The sequence below is a fragment of the Argiope bruennichi genome, chromosome 2 (genome assembly GCF_947563725.1).
Source record: "Argiope bruennichi chromosome 2, qqArgBrue1.1, whole genome shotgun sequence".
NCBI lineage: Eukaryota > Metazoa > Arthropoda > Arachnida > Araneae > Araneidae > Argiope > Argiope bruennichi.
Window position 1 is genome coordinate 83,065,178 of NC_079152.1, and position 22,128 is coordinate 83,087,305.

A 22,128-nucleotide genomic window follows, 5' to 3' on the forward strand; every position below is an offset into this window, starting at 1 on the left:
TAGTTATAATTATAAGTTATTTTTGGGGAGTACATAGAACATTTTCATACGGATATAGAGTGTAGCTCATGGCTTGAACAGTTTGTTATTTATTAAAATCTTTTTCTCCATTTACCTTTGTTTAGGTGGTGATGAAGCAAACGACGAACTTGGAGCCTTGAGCTTAGACGGCTCCTTCTTCTTTACTTCTGAATCGGAAGACGATTACATTCAGAGTGATATCGAAAAGGAAATGACCACAGACCATCAAGAAGCCCCTCTTCCAAAAGAACTTGAACTTCGTGCGGGCTCGCAACCCCTCAAATACGCCTTGTGGGCTAAAGTAGAACTCAGCAGAGGGAAAAGATTTGGGCCCATCCCAGCTCAGTTAAAAGATACTGAACCAACTCGATTCAGCGCTTGGAGGGTAAGTCTGTGAAAATATTTCGATATTTGATGCTAAATATATTTGGCGCTTCATTATAAATGCAGATAATATTCTCTATGAATACTTTCATTCTTAAATAGATCATAGAATAGATCTATTAAAATGAAAATGAAAAAAATATTGAAATTCATTTTAATACTTAACATAATGAATTTCTTTCTGTAGTAAATATTTTTTAGATATTTACTATAGAATTATTATTATTAACTATTATTTATAGTTAAAGTTTTTATGGAATTTATCTAAAACAATAAGCAGAAAGAAGAGAGAGATGAATGTTACGATTTTGTAATTTATCGCATTCTAATTTTGGTACTATAGCACTTCACTATAAAATAATAAGAAAAAAAAACTTATTGTTTTTGTGTGAATTTTCTTTTTACATAAGAAAAATTTGATTTTATTTCTAAAAAAAACAAAAAAAAAAACACGTATTTTTGTATAGATTTTGTTGACTTTCCGACAAATTTTTCCGACAAATTTCACAAAATTTAATAAAAGAATTGAATGCCTAAAAACATCAGTCGTTTGAACATTAAGATGATTGAATTCGAAAATTCAGTAGGTAAATTTACGCTGAATGTTATCGAATCTCATTTTTTCATCTAGCAATCCTAATAAAAACAAAAATAAAATAAAATTTAAAAAAAACGTTCAATGTTCCTATCATATACCTTTCATATGAATAACTTAAAAACGTTTTTATGGACTCTTCTAGGCATAAAATATGTTTCACATTCAAATATATATAATTAAAAACAATTGTTCTGATATTGTGTCAGTCACATATAGAATATAATAAGAAAAACTTAATAATCGAACATTTTTATATCGATTTCTTAGTAATGCAAGCCTTGAAAATTAATCAAACGTAATTCATTCTGTAACTTAGAGTCATATGCTATTTGAATTATCAAACGAAACATCTCTCGTTAATCACGGTGACAATGTGTATACAGAGACTGCGTAATTGTCAACCAAAATTTCATATCACTCTCTGACCGTTGGTCACTGTTGCTCATCAACCACAGGGTTCCCCGAATAAGCCTCTTGACAAGATTATGAGAAAAGGCGTGATTTATACTACTCATCCCTCGTGGTGGGGATTATGAGACTGCAGGATACCCAGGCTTAACTGCTAATGAAGAACCATCGCAACATTCTTGGCTCATCTTTTAGGAACACGCTGCTTCTTTTTAATAAAGACGCTTCAAAAAAGGTTGGACCAATCTAAATGAAAACCCCGCATTTTAGGCTGGTCGGATGAATGGGAAGAATTCAAATTTAAGGAAAGTGTTTGAGGACAAGCAGTTGCTTTGAAATAGCTTATGACTTTTAAAATATTTTACTTTCATCTTGTGAAGAGTTCAAAATATGGAGGTGAATAAATATAATTTGAAACCTTACAGATTTATGCAAAAAGAGAACTATGTGTATGATTATTTTTTACATGCCAAGTATTACTATGACACTCTTCAATTTTTGTTTTCTTTGAATCGACAGAAGCATATCGCAATTGCTATTGATTTCCTGTGGTGCTTTCGAATACATAATGAGAAATCACATATTCTTTGAGTTTTTTTTTTTTTTTTTTTTTTTGCAAATAACTAAGACATCTTAAATAGAAGTGTATCTATTTTATAGAAAAAAAATATATTAGTACATAATGTTTATTTATAAATTTTGTAGTGCAATTTATAATTTGATACACTGCATAAGTATTATTATATAGAAGAAATAATTTTAAAAATTAAAGGAATAATCCAGCAGTTATAACAATAAAAAAATTATTATAAGTATTATTATAATTATTCTTTTTAGACATAGAAGAGATTTTTTAAATTTTTTTTAACCTTAGTCTAGTTTTTGTAAATTTGCAGCCTTTTAAACAAGTGGGAGAACAAGCAATTGATTACATCAATGATGGAGAAATAATAATGAAATAAAAATAAAAGTGTAACTACTTTTTAATTATTAAATTTATTTTTTTAATATACAAAAACACAAAAGTTTTCTTTAAAAAAATGTTGAAATGCTCTTGAAATTTATTTAAATTGCGGGAAACATTGTTGTCATTTCCATATTATTGAAAAAATAATTATTATTCTTAAATATAATACAATTTTCATGCTTAAATATTTCTCTGTATTGCTTGATTAGAGACAAAATTCTATTTTTTGACAATTTATGACTGTAAAAAACTTACAGTAAGAAAATCGTATTTACAAACCACAAATTTGAATAAGCATCGGTCTGAGTTTTAGATACGTTATCCAATGAAACAGTTTATTGAAGGTTTAGTATTTTTTTTTTTTTTTTCACTCATGAAGGAAAGAGAAAATAAACTTCGCTCTCATTTCGTTGACTGGCTCAAATCTAAAACCTTTTTGGTCTTTTGTTTTCAGTTCTATTCAGTTCAGACTTCAGTGACATTTTCTGTAGATTTACTGATGACCAGTAGTCCCGATGGCTCCTCATCAGGACTGAAATAGCGCATTAGGTCTAAAAGTGACATCTATCGTGAACAGTATCACTTTCGGAAACAATGCAGAAAATGGACCTGGCAGATAATGAAATAAATGGCTCCAGTTGTCCAGATAACAGTCGTTTATTTTCATGCCCCTTCTTTCATTCGGGTGTTAAAAGAACCCCAGTTTATCTTGGTATCTATTGAACTCACATAAAGACCCGGACCCCACTATCATTCGGATGGCTTGATTATCCGGATGGAGTTCATCAGAGCTAGTAATAGGATCAAAAAAGTTATATAGGCGGTGGCAGAATTGGAGGTATTGTTTCTGCTCTGCAAAAAGGTGGAATGCATATCTTACCCATTAAAAATTGTATTTTTAGTAAAATAATACACCAAATAATAATTTAGTCCCGACTTTTGATTTTCGTTGATTGAAAAATATTATCAATTACTTTAAACATTGCAGATTATATAAAAAAAAATTATAAAAAATTTCCGTTCTATGTTAAAATTTAGTTACTTTATCCATTTTTTAATATTTTAAATAGGAAAAATAATGAGGAATATCTTAATTCCATTTTAAATTACTTAAAAAAGGGGGAGAATACATAAATTTTGTTGTCATAATGAGGTGTTATGATGAGAATATATATATATATATATATATATATATATATATATATATATATATTCTAACAATTTGAATCTTTAGATAAGATGGGATTCTATACATGAAGCAGTTTAAGTAACGCAATTGGTTTTTCAAAATATATCATATTGGGAAATTTTACATTTGTTTCAAATTTACTTTACCTTTTTGTAAATGAAAGAAATCTAAAACGAATTTGATATTCACCAGCATGATGAAAAAAAAAAATGTTATAATAATTTATTACTGTGTTCTGCAGTTCCTGAACTAGGGAGAAAGCAATCTGTTTATTCAGAAATATTCTATAGTTGATAATTAATTCTTAATTCTTCACAATTCGAAAAAAATGAAAATTTTTTATTATTTATCAGTTGAAAACCCAATGTTCAAAGATTGGATAAAATTAAAGCTTCTTTTCTAGTTCCAGAACTAGGAAAGTATTTATTAAATTGTCTGCAAAATTTTGAGTAAATCATTTCATAAACTTTTTAAGTCGATGACTTTTGGCTTTATACCTGTTTTCAGCACCCTCTCCAAAAAGAAATTATTTTTAATTAATTTTTTTACATTTAATTATATGCTTAGATTTCGTTGAAGTTTTTTTACAATCTATTTAATGCAAATATTTGAAAATGTTACAGTCTTACAGCATTTTAATAAAAGATTCATCTCAAATATAATTGCATGCCTTAAGAAGTCGTGCGTTGTTCATACGTTAATGAATTATATTTTGATAGTAAGGACATTGCGAATATATTAATAAAATAAATATGGGAAATGCATATAGGAAATTATATATTATATTTTAAAAAAATAATAGGAATAACATATATTATAGGAAAAAAAGAATATGAGGAGAAATCCTACCCTCAAGGCTAAAACACTCCTGTAAGGACGACTGAAGAACTGACCTTGAACTCTCCCATGAATGACCGTGAACTCCCTCTAAAACATAACCAAGATCGTAACTCTTGCCGATTATATATAGTACAGCTTAGAAAAACGTATACATTGCGCTTTTGTTGAATTTTTTATGCCAGAGAAAAATAAACAGAAAATGTACGTCTAATTTTAACAAAAATTTGTCGATACTTGTGGTGAAAATGTAAATGTGTTAAAAAAAAAAAAAAAAATCAAGATTTTTTTTTTTTTTTTTGAAAATGAAATTAACAGGGTTTATGGCTATGATTCAAGGCGATCAGACATTCAAACAGATCGAGTGCAGTTTTCAGCTTAATTCTCTCTGTCAATGATACGTACATAAATCTTCCATACATTTAAAATGTATGTACATTTTTTCAGATATTTTTCAAAACTCTACCATACAAAATTGGTGAGAGCTATTTAGCATTTGAGTAGGATGTTTCAAAGTCGATGTCTACTAAATATTTTCATTTTGTATGCTTAAATTTTAAATATCAATGCCAATAATTTTCGATACTGTATTTAATGAAGTATTTCCTCTCCTATTAAATAACAGCGTAAATTGAAGAAGTTTTATATAAAGAGTGAAATTTTTCTCTTGAGAACGTAGCGATTTCAACAATACTTTCGCTTTGACAGATATTAAATTTAAAAAAAAGATTTTAATGCAGAAAACCCAACTGACTTTCTTTAAACCTTGCAGCTAAGTCTCAAATTTGCAAAAGCTCTAAACATTTTCTTTAATCATATCAAATTATTTCATTATTTGTTAAGAGAAGAGGAATTCTACGTCAGTGTAAATTTCCTTCATCCTTTTCAAATGCAGCAAAACAAATGCCTTTCATAAGACTAGACATAAGGACATTCAGATCTAATCTATTTTCTAATTCATTTGTAATTTTTAAACAACAATGAATGTAAATATTGCTGCATATCTTTTATTTTGATAATTTCTCGAATTTTCGATTGAATGAAATCAGTTTTATTAAAAAATAAAAATAAAGGATGGCTGATTGATTAGTATATTGACGTCCCATTTTGAAGTTTCTGGAGAGCTTCACTATAGGATGGGATTCTACGCTTTGGAAACGCCTAAAATTCAAATACTACCCGACTGTTGGTAAACGGTTAAGCAGGAAAATCTGGGCGTCACATTTGGGGAGGAAGCCACCCATATTAAAGCTAACAGGTCTGAAAGTACTACCTTCCTTTCCGACACTCATCCCATATGATCTTTACCCCCTAAGGGTCAGGAAGATATGAACAATAATTCATCCCCCAAACACTAAGCGATATCCGTAGGAGGGGAGAATCTCTGAATGGTGATAGGGGTGAATGTTAAATTCTTCTCGAGGGGTTCTATTTCGGGATTTGTCAGTCGCAGCGGTTGGAGAAGGTAAATATACAAATCCCTTCTGCTACTTGTCTAAAAGATATGTATTTTTTTAGGGACTAAAAAAAATTTTTTCTTTTTCAAACAAGAATTTGTATATATTTTTTCAAAAATCCGCATAAAAATATTTTTGAAAAAAAAAAAAAGGATTACAATGTGAATATACGGAGCGTTTCAATATTCTCACTTCAATCGTTTCAGTATTTAATCACCGAAGTTTAGAGTGATTAAATTTCTATGACAAAAACAAAAAGTTCCATATCACTATATAAAAATTTACGAATTCGTATTTAAAATTTTAAAAAGGGATAAGCTAAATGGCAGCGATCAAGGATTTTAAGTGCAAACGTCTGCTTTAATCGTGGTATATTGAGATGAATCTGGCAAGGCAGTCTGTTATAGATTTAAAACATATCGCGTCAACAAGAAGACGTATTTTACAAACTTGTACGAAACGTGAAATGATCTCCTATGGCGAGTGATATGAAATCCTTTTTGCTGCATTCGCTATTGCTCTTTCTTTCTCTCTTTCAAAATCTTAAAGGAAATTAGGAAACACTCTGTATACGTATCAGTGGCTAAAAAAAATTAAGATGCTAATATTTTAATAAATACTCGTAAATAATTGATTTTGGAGTTAAAATTAACTAAAATGTTTAATCTGTTTTGTGAACGAGATGTTCTTCGTTATATTCTTTAATATTTGAATTATTTAAGCACGAATTATTAGAGCAAGGAGTCATCTGACATATTCTGTATTTCCTCTTACAGAGGAAAAAAAAAAAAAATGGAGATAGCAAAATTGTTATTTAAAAATTATAGAAATAGCTACAGAGGATGTTCTTTCAATGCGGGTTGCGTATACAAGAAATCGCTTTATATGTGACATGCAATATTGGATTAATATATTCAAGGTCAAACTTGTCTCTAAATTGTAATTCTGTTGCTAATAAACTGCAATAGACAGTTTCATTGTTTATGTATAAACAATAGAGAATTGCTTATAATAACGTTTCTAAACACCAACAGAAAAAAATGAAAATATAAAATTTATTTTTTTGCTTAATATTGAATTATTTATCGTCCTGTCTGAGAACAAAACTAATTTTTGTTCTTCAAACTCACATTATGTGAGAGCCAATTACATTTATTTAAAGTTATTATACAATTTATCAATTGGTTTATCTTACAAAAATGCAGTTCTTTTTTTCCTTGCTTCCTCTTTTTTGAGCAAATTAATAGAGTTTGATTCGTGTACTTTGAAGTTGGGGAAAAGAGTAATGCTTGCACTATTTTGCATTATTGTTTCTCATTAGATTACAAATTATACTGTGCGAGTAAAAACTGAAATTAATTCACTAAAGGCTCATAACTCAATATTTACCTTTCTTTTGTTTGAAAAGAAAGATACTTTTTAAGAAAGAAAACAACTTTACTTCTATTAAAGAAGACAAACGCATCTTAAATCAGTTCAATATTTCCCGTATCTATTTTTCCTTCTATATTGTTGCTACTGAATTCCTATCTACTCTCACAAACACCTGGTTCAATGTTCCAATATATCACAAATAAAACCTACAAGTAGAGAGCGAAGCAAGTAACTTTGAAGTTTTGTTCAACAAAGAATTCGAGTGAAAAGGTGGCAAAGATGGAAGACGAGAAAAACAGAAATAAGAAAGAAATCATGTCTTATTCTGCGGAAACTTACTCCTAGGGGTGTGGAAGTAGTAAAAGGATGGGGTCAATAGGCGAATATTGAAGGTTACAAATGCATGACAAACTTTCTCACCCCGTTCCGCGGCATCACAAAAGGGAAGAGATGCAGTTCTTTATCTCATTCGTCCCTCTTTGACCACTGACCGGATGCCAGTTTTCTATTCGTGTCTCCTTTGTGATCATTCGCATCCCTTCTGACACAACGCCCCTTCAATGGTGACCTTGAAAAGCATAAAGCAGGGGAATTTTCGCAAGTGTCTGACAGTTTTGAGCTCTTTATTAGACTATGTTTATCTGGAACTGTCCTCTATTTGAGTTAGAAAAGAAAGCGGTATCAAAAGGGGATTTGTGACACAAAAATGTGTCTTCTAGATACCTAGATTTACATATTTTATCTGAGAGAAAAAATCTTCAATAATGGATCGTGATTCGATGTGGGATCATGTACTATAATAGAATGAAAGTTGTGAAATCTTCGCAGTTCTTCTCTGTCCTTTCATTTTTACAGTACTTGCAAACAAAAATAATCAAAAACTTACTTTAATTTTGACATTTTCTTAAAATTTCTTAAATAATATCTTAAAACAATTATTGCAAATGCACAGAATTACTAGTTATTAACTAAAAATGGAAATTCCGTTAAAAAAAATAGAAATAAAAATGTTTTCCTTCGTTGCCAATAAAAAAGAAATATAGTCCTCTATGATGAAAAATTTAACTGTAATCGAAGTGTGCAGTAAGAAAGGGAATGGGATTATCTAAAGGTCAATAAAAGTTTATTATAGAATTTCTGTGGCAATGGCAAGAAATTCTATGAACCTTTCGTAGAACAACGGGATAAAAACCACGTACTGAAAAGGAAAAAAATATTCTTCCGCATAGAAATTAGTTTGTGTCAAATTTTTCTCGTAGAATAAGAGGTCTTGTGTCTAAATAGGTTAAGAAGATATTATCTTGAATTTTGTAGATTGGAAGTTCATTTTACATTTTACTACTCTTAATAAAAACGCTTCACCAATAGAATGATTTTAAATCCAACATTTTGTTGAATAAAATACCGTTCATAGGGAAATCATAGGTAACTGCAGCTTTATTAAAGATAAATTAAATTTTACTTGCATTTTTAACTCGTTGTATTGCAGTTGCTTACTTTTTAAATTTTATGCCATTAAATTATTTTACAATTGCTCACTTTAAGGCGAAATCAAGGACAATTTAGAAAATTTTTCGTTTTTGCTCTGTAGTTGCGAAACCTTGAAAATTCTGTTTATGTGAATTTAACAAGAATCTTTGTCAGTGTAAAATTAAAACAAAATAGATTAAATAAAAAAATATATATATTATTTGTTTCTTAAGTAAAGAAAAAGAAAACATGAACGCTTTTATAATTTCTCTTAAGATTAATTATAATTGTGCACCAGTCAGGTATTTTCAGTTCTTAACATAAATTAAAAAAATCAGATATAATATAATGAACATACACACATAACAACAAATTAACACATGAAACATATAGAACGAAGGCACTTATTTAAGAAGGAGAAGTTTTGAATTCCCTCCCCCTCCAAAAAATAATAATAAATAACAAAATAGATGTTATTAAAATTTCAAAAAAAAAATCACCTCATAAGTTTTAAAAACATTTTTCTTAAGGAAACAGTGACAGTAAAACAAATATTTAAATCCAACATACTAATGCATCACTACAATCAATATTCTGCATCTGATATGAATTATTAATTTCCTTAAATTGCTTAACAAATTCCACTATTATTTATATTATATCGAGATCGATGATACCATAAATGTAGTTCAGTTCATTTGATTGTACTATAAGTAAGTTTTAATGCAATTATTTACAAACCCCTGAAGAGAGCACGAAAAGAAGATGTTTCACAAATCAACAATCAGACACATCTGGTTACAATTCGTTGGAAGTTCGCGGTGACATCTCTATCACTCTGACAACGCGTCTATTGTCACACTATATTTGTGTTTGTTTGAATCATCCCGTGTTGGTTGTGAAACTTAAACCGAAACAGAGATAATAACTTCTAAGAAAAATCCATTCTAATAGAGTGAATTTCCCCTTGAATTCAATTCTATTTCATTCTATAATTAGCTTTGCATATCTTATTTTCATGCTTCTTCATATTCATTAATTTTTTTATGTTAATTAGTTCATATTTTTTGAATAAATGAAATGTTTCATTTTTTTAATAATTGCATTTTTAATATAAGAGAGAACTAATTTTTTTTTTAAAAAAATATTTCACATGTTAACTAGATAGTTCTTGGGAATTTATTTTTTTAATTTATAAAATTTGCTGTCAGATAAAATACATGTTCAAACATTTTTTATTTATCTTTTGATACTTTTTGTAATTATTATAACACAAGTAGAAATTTTCGAATAAAAAAAAATGTTTTTTAAAAATTTGCTTTAAAATTAGAATTTTTAGTATTTAGGCGAATATTTAACTCTGAGAAAAAGGTTAAATTTTTTTAAAGATTTTTTTTCTTTTCTAAACATTTCAAAATAATGACTTTTCAAAATGATAAACAAATAAAAGAAAAACGAAAATCATTAGATATTCCTTTGAATTATTTTGTTATTACGAGATGTTAATAAAATACATTAAATAGAAAAGAGTTCTTTGTCATAAATTATGAAACTTGAAGCAGTTGACTCACAATCTCAAGTTAGAATAGCTTTCTATAATTTTCCGAATTTTTTTTTATGCGATTGCAAAACAATTTTCAGTTTTTTGGATGCTGAATTTGCGTAAGTTAACTGAAGTTCCCCCCCTCGCTCTTTTTATATGTCATACGTTTTGAGTGTCGAAAAAAAAATATTTCAAGAAGCTGCAAGTTATAAACGCATAATTTTGAGTGATATATATATATTTTTTTTATCATTAGATGAATTAAAAAATTGCGCTACAAGAACTTTTACTAAGAATAATAATAACTGCGGTGAATTATTTAAAAAATTATACCGTAATTCAACTCTAATTAAATATTGTATTATAAAAATAGCATTAATTTGTATTAAAATATGTAAAATGAAATAAATAAATTTTTTATATAAATAACGAAAAACTGCAGCTTAGAATCAAAACGAGATTATCTTTTATTTTGAAATGCCCCTTTGCGCCTCATTGTTTCAAATTCAGTGTCGACCTTAAAGACCGATAGAAGCTAATGAGATGACGGGAAGTTGTCTTCTTCATAAAATATGCTATTGCGTTTAACCCTAGGCGCCTGTGGTGGGAGATAGGTCATCAATGAAGCATATTGCATGTCACTTGCCAGTTCGACCGACAACCCGCACGAATATGCGGCGTTTGAAAAGATGGGAGAGAGGGGTGCCACTTAATTGAGTTTCCATGGTAACCTCAACTGCATGCAAAACAAAACGATTTGTTTGGGGGGTAAACTGTCACGAAGAGGTATTTGTGATTGCCCGACCAGATAACAGCTTTCCGACAGGTTCTGGTTTCCGTGAATGTGCCAATCTTGGCCATGTAAATATCAAACACTTGCCAAATTATTTATTTGATGAACCCCCAAATACGATCGGTTATTTTGTGAGGTAGAGTGATAATATAGTGAATCATGTCTGAAATATTTTGAACAGCAAAAAAGTAACATTAAATCAGATATGTTATTGAACAATGGATTTTAAACTTCGGATTTGGGGAGACCGAAGATATGGAAATAAAGATAAAGCAATTCAGAAAAATTGATCATTAAAGCAAAAAAAAAAAAAAAAAAAAAAAATTAAAAATATAATTTGATGATATTTAAATATTATGTTATCTTTTAAAGTTAATGAATATAAGTTAATAATAAATTTTTTCTAATCTAAAAATTATGCGATAATTTAATCTTTTATGCCCACTTAAAAAATAAATTTCCTTGCAGCAAGAAAAGCAAGCAAGGTTATTTTTTTCATTAGCCACAAAAATGATAATTTCCTTATTGTCCATGTTTTTAAGCAATAATTCTCATGATAGAGGAGCTTCTATTTTTTTCTCATTTCATACTCCTCAAAACAAAAGATATTTTCATATTAACTATTTAAAATTCAAGGATTAAGTGTAAAAAAAATGTACCATTAAAATTGGCATGTAATATTGAGAATACAAATAATTAAAAATTGACATTTTTTCTATTCATGCAGCAAAGGTGAGGGATTCTTGTGGTTTAATATGAATTCCCCCCTCCCCATTGTATCAGTAACGGCTTAAGAAACGCAAATGGCATTCGGAGTATGATATTATTTTTTTTTTGTCTAAAACGATAGCCTTAAAAAGTGGTATAATAGCACTAAAATTTAATTCTATTGTCATCTATATACGCTTTTTCAGAACCCCACTAAACCGATTTAACCCCATTAAATGTTAATAAAAGTTAATTTGAATTCTTAAAAAGAAAATAAAAGTGTAATTTTATCAAACTTCATAAAGGATATAGTTCAAAAAAGGATAAATTCAGCTTTTTTTAATTATTAGATTAAGGAAATATATAAACCATCTTTAAGTATTAAATGCATTTGACGATAACAATTTAAAGAAACAATTCTTGCATTTTTCTACTAATGAACCTCCAATCAAATAGGAAATGCACATTCTTTATTCCATTCTCAGAATATAGATAACTTTTAATATAAGTTAATAACATATATAATTCTTTGAAATTTTATTTTTTTGTCAATAGACAACGTGAAAAAATTCTTTAAAATATTTTTTATAGAAAACATGTTAGGACACTGTAAAATCTTAATCATGACTTTTTCGATGGAATTTTCTGGAATCTTCTTTGATAAACAATTGAACTGAAGATTAAGAAGAAAAATAATCAAACTAATTTAGAATAGCAAGTGTTAAAATATTTTATCTCAACTATTAAGCGTAATAAACATGATAAAAGAATGAGATTTCGAAAATTTAAGGGAAAAACTTCCGAATAAGTGGAATATAAAAGAGAAGGGGTAAAAAAAGAAAAAAATAAAGGAAGAAAGCAGAGGAAGTAGCAAATAATAAGCTAATAATGTAAAACAATAAATTAAAGAAAAGTTAAATTTTCAATAAAAAAATAACTGGAAATAGTTTTGGTGATGGGTTGGCAAGATATATATTAGGAGAAAAGAAACTTAATGTTTAGGTTTAATCAATGTTTCGTAAATGAATAGCAATTTCCATTAATATTGATGAGAATTGATTTTTTTTTCTCTGAGTTCTTTATACTTTTAAAGATATTTTTTTTAAATAGCCAATGCCCACTAAATTTTGCAAAAAATATATGAATTAATAGTGTAATAACATATATGTAAGATACTTTAAAAATATTATAAATAAATATTGAAAAAAATCAGAAAATGCAATATTAAAAAAATAATAAGAAGAAGAAAAGACTTTTCAGGTCGAAATAATAATTGATCCATATTTAATTTTTATCCATAAATCTAAAAAGGAAAATCGTCACAGCGATTTTGCAGAAAACCGTCATTTTGTGAAAACTGTATGTAGTAATTTAAGCAATAGTTATTAAACATTAGTCTATTACATCAAAAGTGATCGTTTGTTTAATTTACAAAGAAAAAGAAACTGTATCCTTTAGACGTATTTTAATATTAAAAGAAGAAACCTTCCTACCATTTGTGAAAAAAATGGTAGGAAAACTCTAGTTTATAATAAATCAGCTTGTTCAGCGAACAAATTAGCTATTCAATTTAAAAATAAAGTGTTTTAGTTTAAAAATAAATTAAATAAAATTTATTGAAGTTTTTCATTGTTCCTACCCAAAGAAGCGTTACTCTTTTATCTTTATGTGTGAATGTCTTGCTCCGTAAAAACATTTTTTTTTAGTTGTTTGTTAAATGAGATAGTGTTCAAAGAACTGATTTTGTATAATGCATACAATAAAGCAAATTTAATAAACATTCTATAATTTTCATACAAAGCTATTAATCCATAATAAAACGAAGAATGTGAAAAACACACCATTTGCTTACCTTTTCTGATATTTTTAGCGGGTACATGGCTTTTAACAAACGCTATCTTTAAAAAAAAACGTCTAAAAATTTAGATAAATTGACGACAGATAACACAATTTATAATGCCTATGATTCCCTTGACCTTTAGACATGTTTTTGATTGCAAAAATATCAAACTCTAGATAATTTCTGGTCCAATTAGTAAGCACTTAGAGAAACCACTGCACCATTAATCACACAAGCAAGTTTTAACAAATAAATAGCTGTTAGACAAGATATTTATATTATTTGCTGTAAAAAATTATTTAAAAAATGACTAATATAAGAATGACACTATATCAAAGAAACCGGTGAAACAAATTATCTTGGCCATTGCATCTTTCAAAAACAATATAATTGTTAAATTACCAAATAAATAAATAAAAATCTTATATTATTTCAAACTTGCGAATATTTTAAAATGATATAAGATTACTTACAAAGCATCAACAGTAATTAATTCATTAGAATTAATTGAATTTACTACTGTTACATTGATTGAAATTGTACATTACTTGCTTTTACTCATGTTAAAGTTGCAGAATTACTTTCATAAAATAGTAACGATCGGATATTGACTAAATTTATTCAAACAATATTTGAAATATTAAATCACATTCTTTTAATGCTGAGTTCCTTTACGCAATATCGTTTACTGATGTCAGATATATCAGTTACACTTAAATATTTTATAGTCATATTCAATTAATTGCAACGTTACATTATGTGACCTACTCCGCTTTCTCAATTTGAATTGCTTTTAAACTGCATCATCACCATCAAAGACCCTTAAACTGCAGACAATAAAAATTTTAAGAACTTTTTTCCTCTGTTTTTTTTATATTTGTTAACAACAACAGTGAAAAAATAGTCTTTTGCAAAAGATTTTATGAAAGTCTAGATAATAAGAATTTTTATTGATTTATATACAGGGTGATCAAGAAATAACAAGAGGTGTTCAGGTAGCGTGTTATGTACTGGACAAAATATAATAAAATTCAACTACCATACACATTAAAGTATGCAATTTCAATTTATCAAAAAAAAAAAAAAAAAAAAAAACCCTAAAAACACCGATGAAGTAAATTCTGGCACTGAAATCGAAAACTTTATTATGTAATTTGTTTATACGGGTACTTTGTGACATAACATCGAAGATAGAAGAAAGGATTGTAGGAATGCCATTCTACAAGAATTCGCCCGTCGATTGCGTTGTCACTACGTGAAAGCGCCTTATTAGTCAAGTTGTTTTATCAGTGGGATGAAAATGCCAGGGCTGCTCTTCGTGAATACCGGCGGTTAAAACAGTTACGTACAGGACCGATGACCATAACTAACTTACAAAGGATAGTTGAAAGATTTGAAACAACAGGAATTCTTGATGTGCAACCAGGCCGAGGAAGTAAATTTATCAAGCAGGAACGAGTTGAAGAAGTTGCAACAGCCGTTATGGATCAGGCGATAGGTAATAAGCAAGTTATCAGTAGTGCACGTTTAATATCACGGCAAACAGATACCCCGTTCTCTACGATGCAGAAGATATTGCTTAAAGTCCTGAAATTTTATTTGCATAAGATAACACCCATTAACTGATGACACTGATCTGAATCTTGGCAATTTCTGGTTATGAGGCAGTTCTGGTTCACTTGAAAGGCGTTGTGTATCAAGGCCATGTTCCTGACATTCCAACTTTAAAAGATCAAATAACGTTACATGCAGACGAATAAATGCCGATATGCTGCGAGCCACTGTCGAAAACCTTGTGTACCGCATGCAATTATTGGAACATCAATTTGTAAGTTGCTGTAATAAACGTTTTTCATTGGTATTTGATGAGTTGCTATTTGCTGTTTCCCGTAGCAGTTATGTATTCTTTTTCCACATATTTTGCTCTTGCAGCGCCAGAATTTCCCCTATAGGCGTTTTTTGGTACGATTTTTTTTTTCTTGATAAATCGAAACCGCATACTTTAATGTGTGTGATGGCCAAATTTTGTTATATTTCGTTCAGTACATAACACGCTACAAGGCTCCGAACACCTGATGTTATTTCTTAATCACCTGTACATTCAATAATTTTTTTGGTAATCTAGATTTCGTTCTCTAATTTTGGGTTCGGTTGCTAATTTTCAGACTAAAAAAAAAAAAAAAAGGATTAAGAACATTTTTTCCCTCTCCAAAAAGTGTTCGCAATCGGAAAACATTTAAGAAGTTTTAATTGAAGAAATTTTGTTAATATATCGCGACCCATATTATTAGGAAGTTTCCGATATGAAAAAATGTTAATATGCATTCTAATAAGACCGTCATACTTTATAATTTTATCCAGGACAATCATATAGGTACTCCTCGGTTGTTGTTTTATGACGGGACGATATTTGGCTTACTAGATATGTGTAGAACTAGTTAAGCGTATATTACTAGAAAGCATATAAACGCTATACACTTGCATGAGCAACGTGTTTGAGAATTAAAAAAATATTATACCTTAGAATATGTAAAAAATATTATCTTTGAAAGGTACAACAAAAATATGGTCGTTAACTTTTCATTGCCCAACTATGCAAAATTACATCGCATAAAATTCTGTATTTTAGAAGTCAATTAAGAATAGTTTTACTAAGGCAGCATGCATAAACAAAAATGTCTTATTACCACAGAAATGTGTTTCAGTGTAAATTCAGTTAATAAAATAATGAACAGTAATGTTGTAAAATACATTTAAAAACACTTAAAAAATTATTAATGTTACATAAAAAATGTATGGAACGTATTTAATACAATTGAAATTTTTAAAATTTCAAATTGGTATAGAATTTGATTTTGTGTAATAATATACATAGAAGTTATTAAAGAAATTAAATATCAGTTTTTAATTAAAAATCTTCCAAAATCTGTTGAATAATTATCTCTAAATTTGCTACCCAAAAAGTATAGTTACATGGCAAATTTGGTAGCTCAGGTTCCCACGGTCTGCACTGTTTACAATAATTTTTTCATCATAGATGTTGCAGTTAATAGCAATTAATATGCTAGCCTTCAAATATTAGCACTTCCAAAATTTTCAGTGAATAGCTAGCTCACTTTAGACATCCTGAAAATTTCTCTTAAAGAAATTCATATTTTTAAAAAAAAAAAAAATTATTTTTGAATATATGAAACAAACAATAAATAAGCAATTCTTATAGTATAATAAGAATTTTTCAAGTAAATACTTAATAATAATGGCCTATGAATGCAATAAAAAGATATCTGAAAAGTATGCTTATGATTCATCAGAATTCATTTAATTCATTCCGTTCACAAGGCAAAGCTCAAACCGGAGGGAAACTCGAAACAGTTCTTTCAAACGTTACTTTGGGATATCAGGTGTTTTCATTCTTCCTACCCCATCTCTCTCGAGGATCGTCTTCAAGGTATTGTCGGCAAAGTTCAAAGATCATCGGCGGAAACTCAGTTTCGGAATGATCTCTCCTGATAGTTAAAAGCTTCTTTCAAATGATGGTGAAGTATCTGTAGAGTGTCACACAAAAAAGTTATTTTAGTCTAAATAAAAATTTATAGAGAGGTAAGAGAATATTACTCCACGACAGATGGCTGTTATTTCGATGCGTAATAACTTACGAGTTGAAAGGAAAAATGTTATTGAAGGCACAGATTGTAGTTTTTTTCGAGTGATATTTGAGAGTGCTCTTCCCTTTTAACAAAAGTCAGTTTTACAGTTGCTTCTTGAGAGGAGGAGAAGAAAAGGGAGGAGACATGAGAAAAATCTTGCAATAATATTTGTATATATGCATATATATTTAAATATCAAAATCGAAGAAAAATAAGTAAAGTAAAATGCATTATTTTTTAAATCGGGTACCTTTTCTTCAATTTGATACGATGTTCTTAAAACATATATTGTGAAATGTATTGATAAAGAATGATTTTTATAATATGAAGCATTGTAAGGAAACTTATAAATATTTAAATATTTCCATTGCCTTTTGTTCAAATAAATAAATAAAAGTTCTTTTACTGAACCATGATTTTAGATGATTTCTTGAAATTCCCAAACAATTAATTTGCTTTGTTATTATATAATAAAAGAAAATTATTGATAGAATTCGATGCTAAATGCAGCTTGACTTTTTCTGGTATATTATTCAATACTGGTAAAGAAGAAAAGTTTGCACCTCGGATCATGTCAAATTTTATATCTTTAGTGTAAGTTGGGTCGAAGTAGGAAATAAAAAGTAAGAGTAATTGAGCAGCTTCCAACGAGTCCATTTCAATTAAGAATAATGAAAATGAATTACTGTTTCTGACTGATTTTTGTTGTAATTATCATTAATAAATATTAATGAGTTTTTTTAAAGTTTTGACATCGTGGAAAATCTTCTAGATAGAAATGGGGCTACGAAAACTTTTTCCATCTGCAAAAGATAGAAAGTTGAGGAACTTTAAGTTAAAGTTAAAAGTTAAGGAACTTAAGGATATCTGCAAATGAAGGAAAGAACTGTTTTGAAACAGTTTTAAATAGATCGAATCCAAAATAGAATAGCTATAATATAGACCATTTATTTAATTTGCAAGTTATCTCTAATAAAAAGTACAGTAACATTTTAATTTACAATTTTTTTTCTCTTTTAACGTTTTGATTTTTCATTCTTTAAGGAAACTTTAATCCATTTTTTTTGTTCGAATCCGGTGACCAATGAGACGACACCACCACCAATAAGGATGAAGACCCGGAAAAATTGCTTCTATTAACTGTTAGTCACAGTCGGTTGGTTCAGCAGCAACCTGCCTCGAACAAACGATATCATTTTGAAGGATCGGCCCGAAATGACAAATCCGAATAAACAAGGAAGAAAAAAATAGCAGTGAGTTCTCATCACAAACCATCCAACGCACTTGTTTCGGGAACTTGGGGGAAAAAAAAGTGCCCCAGCAGCTGAAAGTTTTCATGATTAGTGTAGACTCATCCATTTTTCGCTGACCGGACGGACGTCAGCGGAAGAGGGAGGGAGAGATGCCAAAAAGAAAATGAGTCGAGTAGTGTCCAAAGCTGGAAGTGAGCAACTGCAGCGTTTATTATAAAATGCCAAACGCAGACGATAGTGGAAGGAATAGGGAAATAAAAAGAATAAGGCGGCAGTATTGAGTATAACATTTGTTCTCTATCTATGTAAAGAAAAGAAAAAATTTCCAAAGGAAATAGATATTGCGCATTCGCAGAATTTTTACGCAGGCTGAAATAATAACTTTTTTTTAAATAAAAATTCTCAAACTAAGGATTTTATAAAAATTTTTTTATTTTTCATCAAATATAACTTATCTATCCCGTAAGTAATTTGGCTTGAAAAATAGTTTCTACTCATAGTTATCAGTAATTTAATTTTAATAATTATTGGAAATCACATAAAAAGAATTATATAAAATTATGTTTTTGTTTGTTTGTTTGCTGCGCTAATTACCTTCAACTAACTTCAGGATTAAAAACTAAAAAGAATGCCTATATGAAATGGAATTAAAGATTAAAAAATGCAATTTAGTATGCAAGAAAGAAAAATCTATTGCTTTTTTATGTTGATGCATTAATTGGACAATGGTTTATAATGAGAAACACGATAAAATTCTTGATGGGCGTCTAATAATTCTAAAGATCTCATAAATATATCATTAACTTAATGTCTCTATGGATTAATTAAATAATTTTTTTTAAAAATTCCAAATTTTCGTTCCCCTCCCTTGTTATTTCAATCTTTTTAATTTCCAGTTACCTGTATTCAAATAAAAAAATTGAAAATAATAAAAATATTTATTGGAGTTCATGTATAAGTGATACCTGCCAATTGAGCCGACTTCAATTCATTTTTCAATTAATTAGGTCACAGGTCACATAATAGTAAACGTATTGTTAGAAATTTTAGATGGCGTGCGCAGTTGTGTTTATCTTGCGGCTGTAGTGGTAAATTAACATCAAGTAATATCAGGAACTGGAGCAAAAATAATGAATTATATTGACTAATTTGTCTACATTACTCTATGTTACTGAATTTTTTAATTTTTCTAATCTATTATTATTATTAAAAATCATAATGTTTTTAATTGTTAAAAATTGTTGAATAATTAAAAATAATTATTTAAAAGAAATTGAGACTGCCCAAACTTTTGAGGAAAATTTAATAAAAATATGGAGATAGAAAGAAATTTATAGGGACATTTCATCACATTTAAATGGAAATTAATAGAAAAACCTTTAAAATTATTAAGCTTTCCTCTTCAAGAAACGGATGACCTCTCTTTTAAACCTAAGAAATTGAACAGTCAAAGTTTTCTACTCTAACAACAAAGCTTGGTTCTTTTTGAGCTATCAATTCTTTTTGTTTCCAGATCAGTGGATCTTTGGAGCGCCCATTGAGACAGGGGGCGGGGGGGAAACATGTCTCCGAGTTAAATGATCTGTTTTAATCAGAACAAGCTGTGGAGAGGGATGACGTTTTACCCAGCCATCCCAGAGAAAGAACGAGGGAGAATCAAATTTATGGCATATCTTTGCATGGCAGGGGATATGGCATTTCTATAGAAGAAATTCAATATTTGCTTCCAAGGTGTATTTAGAGTATATTCTGCAAAATGGCGTATAATAGAGGATCATAAAAGTTAAGTTCCCATGGAACAGAACTAATTCCTTTGTTCATTTATAGATACAGCTTTGTTAGTGAGTTAAAATGACATTTACAATTAGAACATTTTTTTTTTTAAATTGTGAATCAAGATCTCAAAAAACAGCTTGTGTAAATTTCACTGATCGTTCTTCAGTAACATTTTTCAGCATTAAAGGGAAAAAATAGTGGAGCAAATAATTTAAAATTGAAACAGTTTAGTAAAATTTTGATGCATGGTCATTTTAAATAAAATTTTGTTTCATTATCATTTAATAAGGCTCTCAATTCTTATTTATGAACAAATTTCAAAACCGAGAGAGGTTTTTTTTTTTTTTTTTTTTTTCAGAAACCAATTGTTAAAGGTGACCTTTTAAAATTTCTGGCCCTTGAAATTCGCAGAAAATTTTGATAATTGGATTGTTTATATAACAATATCAATCTTTTTTCCGGTGACAATATCGATTTTATTCTTTCATTCAAAAAATAACTGCGAGGAACTTCGGAAGATTTTGGAAGTATAAACTGCGGCAGGTATTGTTTCATTGATAATTAAATAATTTACACTTCCATAAGATGAACAAAAGAGGGAAGCAGCATATATTATAACATTATATTTCCCTCATAAATACGCAATATTGATTTTAATAAATCTATCCATCGCTAGTTTTTTAAGAGCTATGAATATTCTACAACTTATTGAACTAAAAAAAGTAAGGATTCTTTAATTTCATATTTGAAAGTCATTAATCTCATTATTACGGTAGGAAATTTCATTTCTTTATAACAAGGAGGAAAGTCTTCAGGGTTTTATTTGTTTTACAAGGGTGCTTTTTATTGTATTAATAGAAAAATCTGGCCTTGCTGCCTAAAAACAATATTATTAGTAACAGTATTTTTTCTGTACCTGATATTACATTTGAGATATAATTTGAATTTATCTTTATTTTCATGAAAAAAGATTTAAACCAACTAATTCAACGTATTAAGCAATTAAAATCCCACCATTATGATTGATTTCGAATTCACTCTCGAAACCTGCACACGAATGCATGTAATTTGTCATTCTAAATCGAATCAAATTGCAGGCTGTTGGAAAATAGACTGTTTAAAATGCAGTTACTAATTTTAAAAATATGTAGCATTCTAATTATTTTTAACAGTTATATCTTAAAATGCTAATTTGGAAATTGTTTCACATTGTACAATTACAGCTATTTTACAAGAGTATTTTATTAAATTGCCTTATATATAGTATAAAAGAAAAAGTTGAAAATTTTCCTGTTAGATATAACTGATAAATTAAACAACACTTCAAATGAATTAATATGGTAATATTTTATGCATTGTTAATATTAATTATACCATTTTCATTATGTGTATAAATAACTGATGAATATATATATATATATATAGAAACATGCATAGTTTTTATTATTTTCGACATTTTAATTAAATGTCGAAATAAATGAAATCCGATTTTAGTTCCATAATTGCTCCTTATGATTTTAGCAATTCAATTTTACCATATCTAGACTTTCCCAACATTTCTTAAGACTGAAATTTATTTTGAATAATCAAAAATACCATCTTTCTTCCAACTTTCATGCAGCACACAGATATCAAAAGATTCGATTCCATCCCTCCCCCAACGAAATCCTCTCCCCTTCAATATCAAAATACTATTCCTCGTTTTTTATATCACTGATCCCACACCCTCTACCCGGTGAGGGAGAATGAAGAGTCTGTATGGTGGAAGGGACAACACATGTTGGAGTCATAAATTTCAGTACAGCACCCTCTCTCTACCTATTGAGATATCTGGAAGAACCCTCCCCATTGGTCTACTCTTGG

The 22,128-nt window shown here is 28.8% G+C and overlaps 1 protein-coding gene across 2 annotated transcripts in view; it reads left to right on the top strand.

The window, feature by feature from the left end:
- LOC129957556 (histone-lysine N-methyltransferase MECOM-like) overlaps nt 1-22,128 on the top strand; it is a 239,593-nt gene that overhangs the window by 43,200 nt on the left and 174,265 nt on the right. For both annotated transcript variants that reach the window (XM_056069918.1, XM_056069928.1), the window contains exon 2: nt 126-406. In XM_056069918.1, the coding sequence (XP_055925893.1) occupies nt 126-406 (281 nt within the window). The remainder of the gene's footprint in view (nt 1-125; nt 407-22,128) is intronic.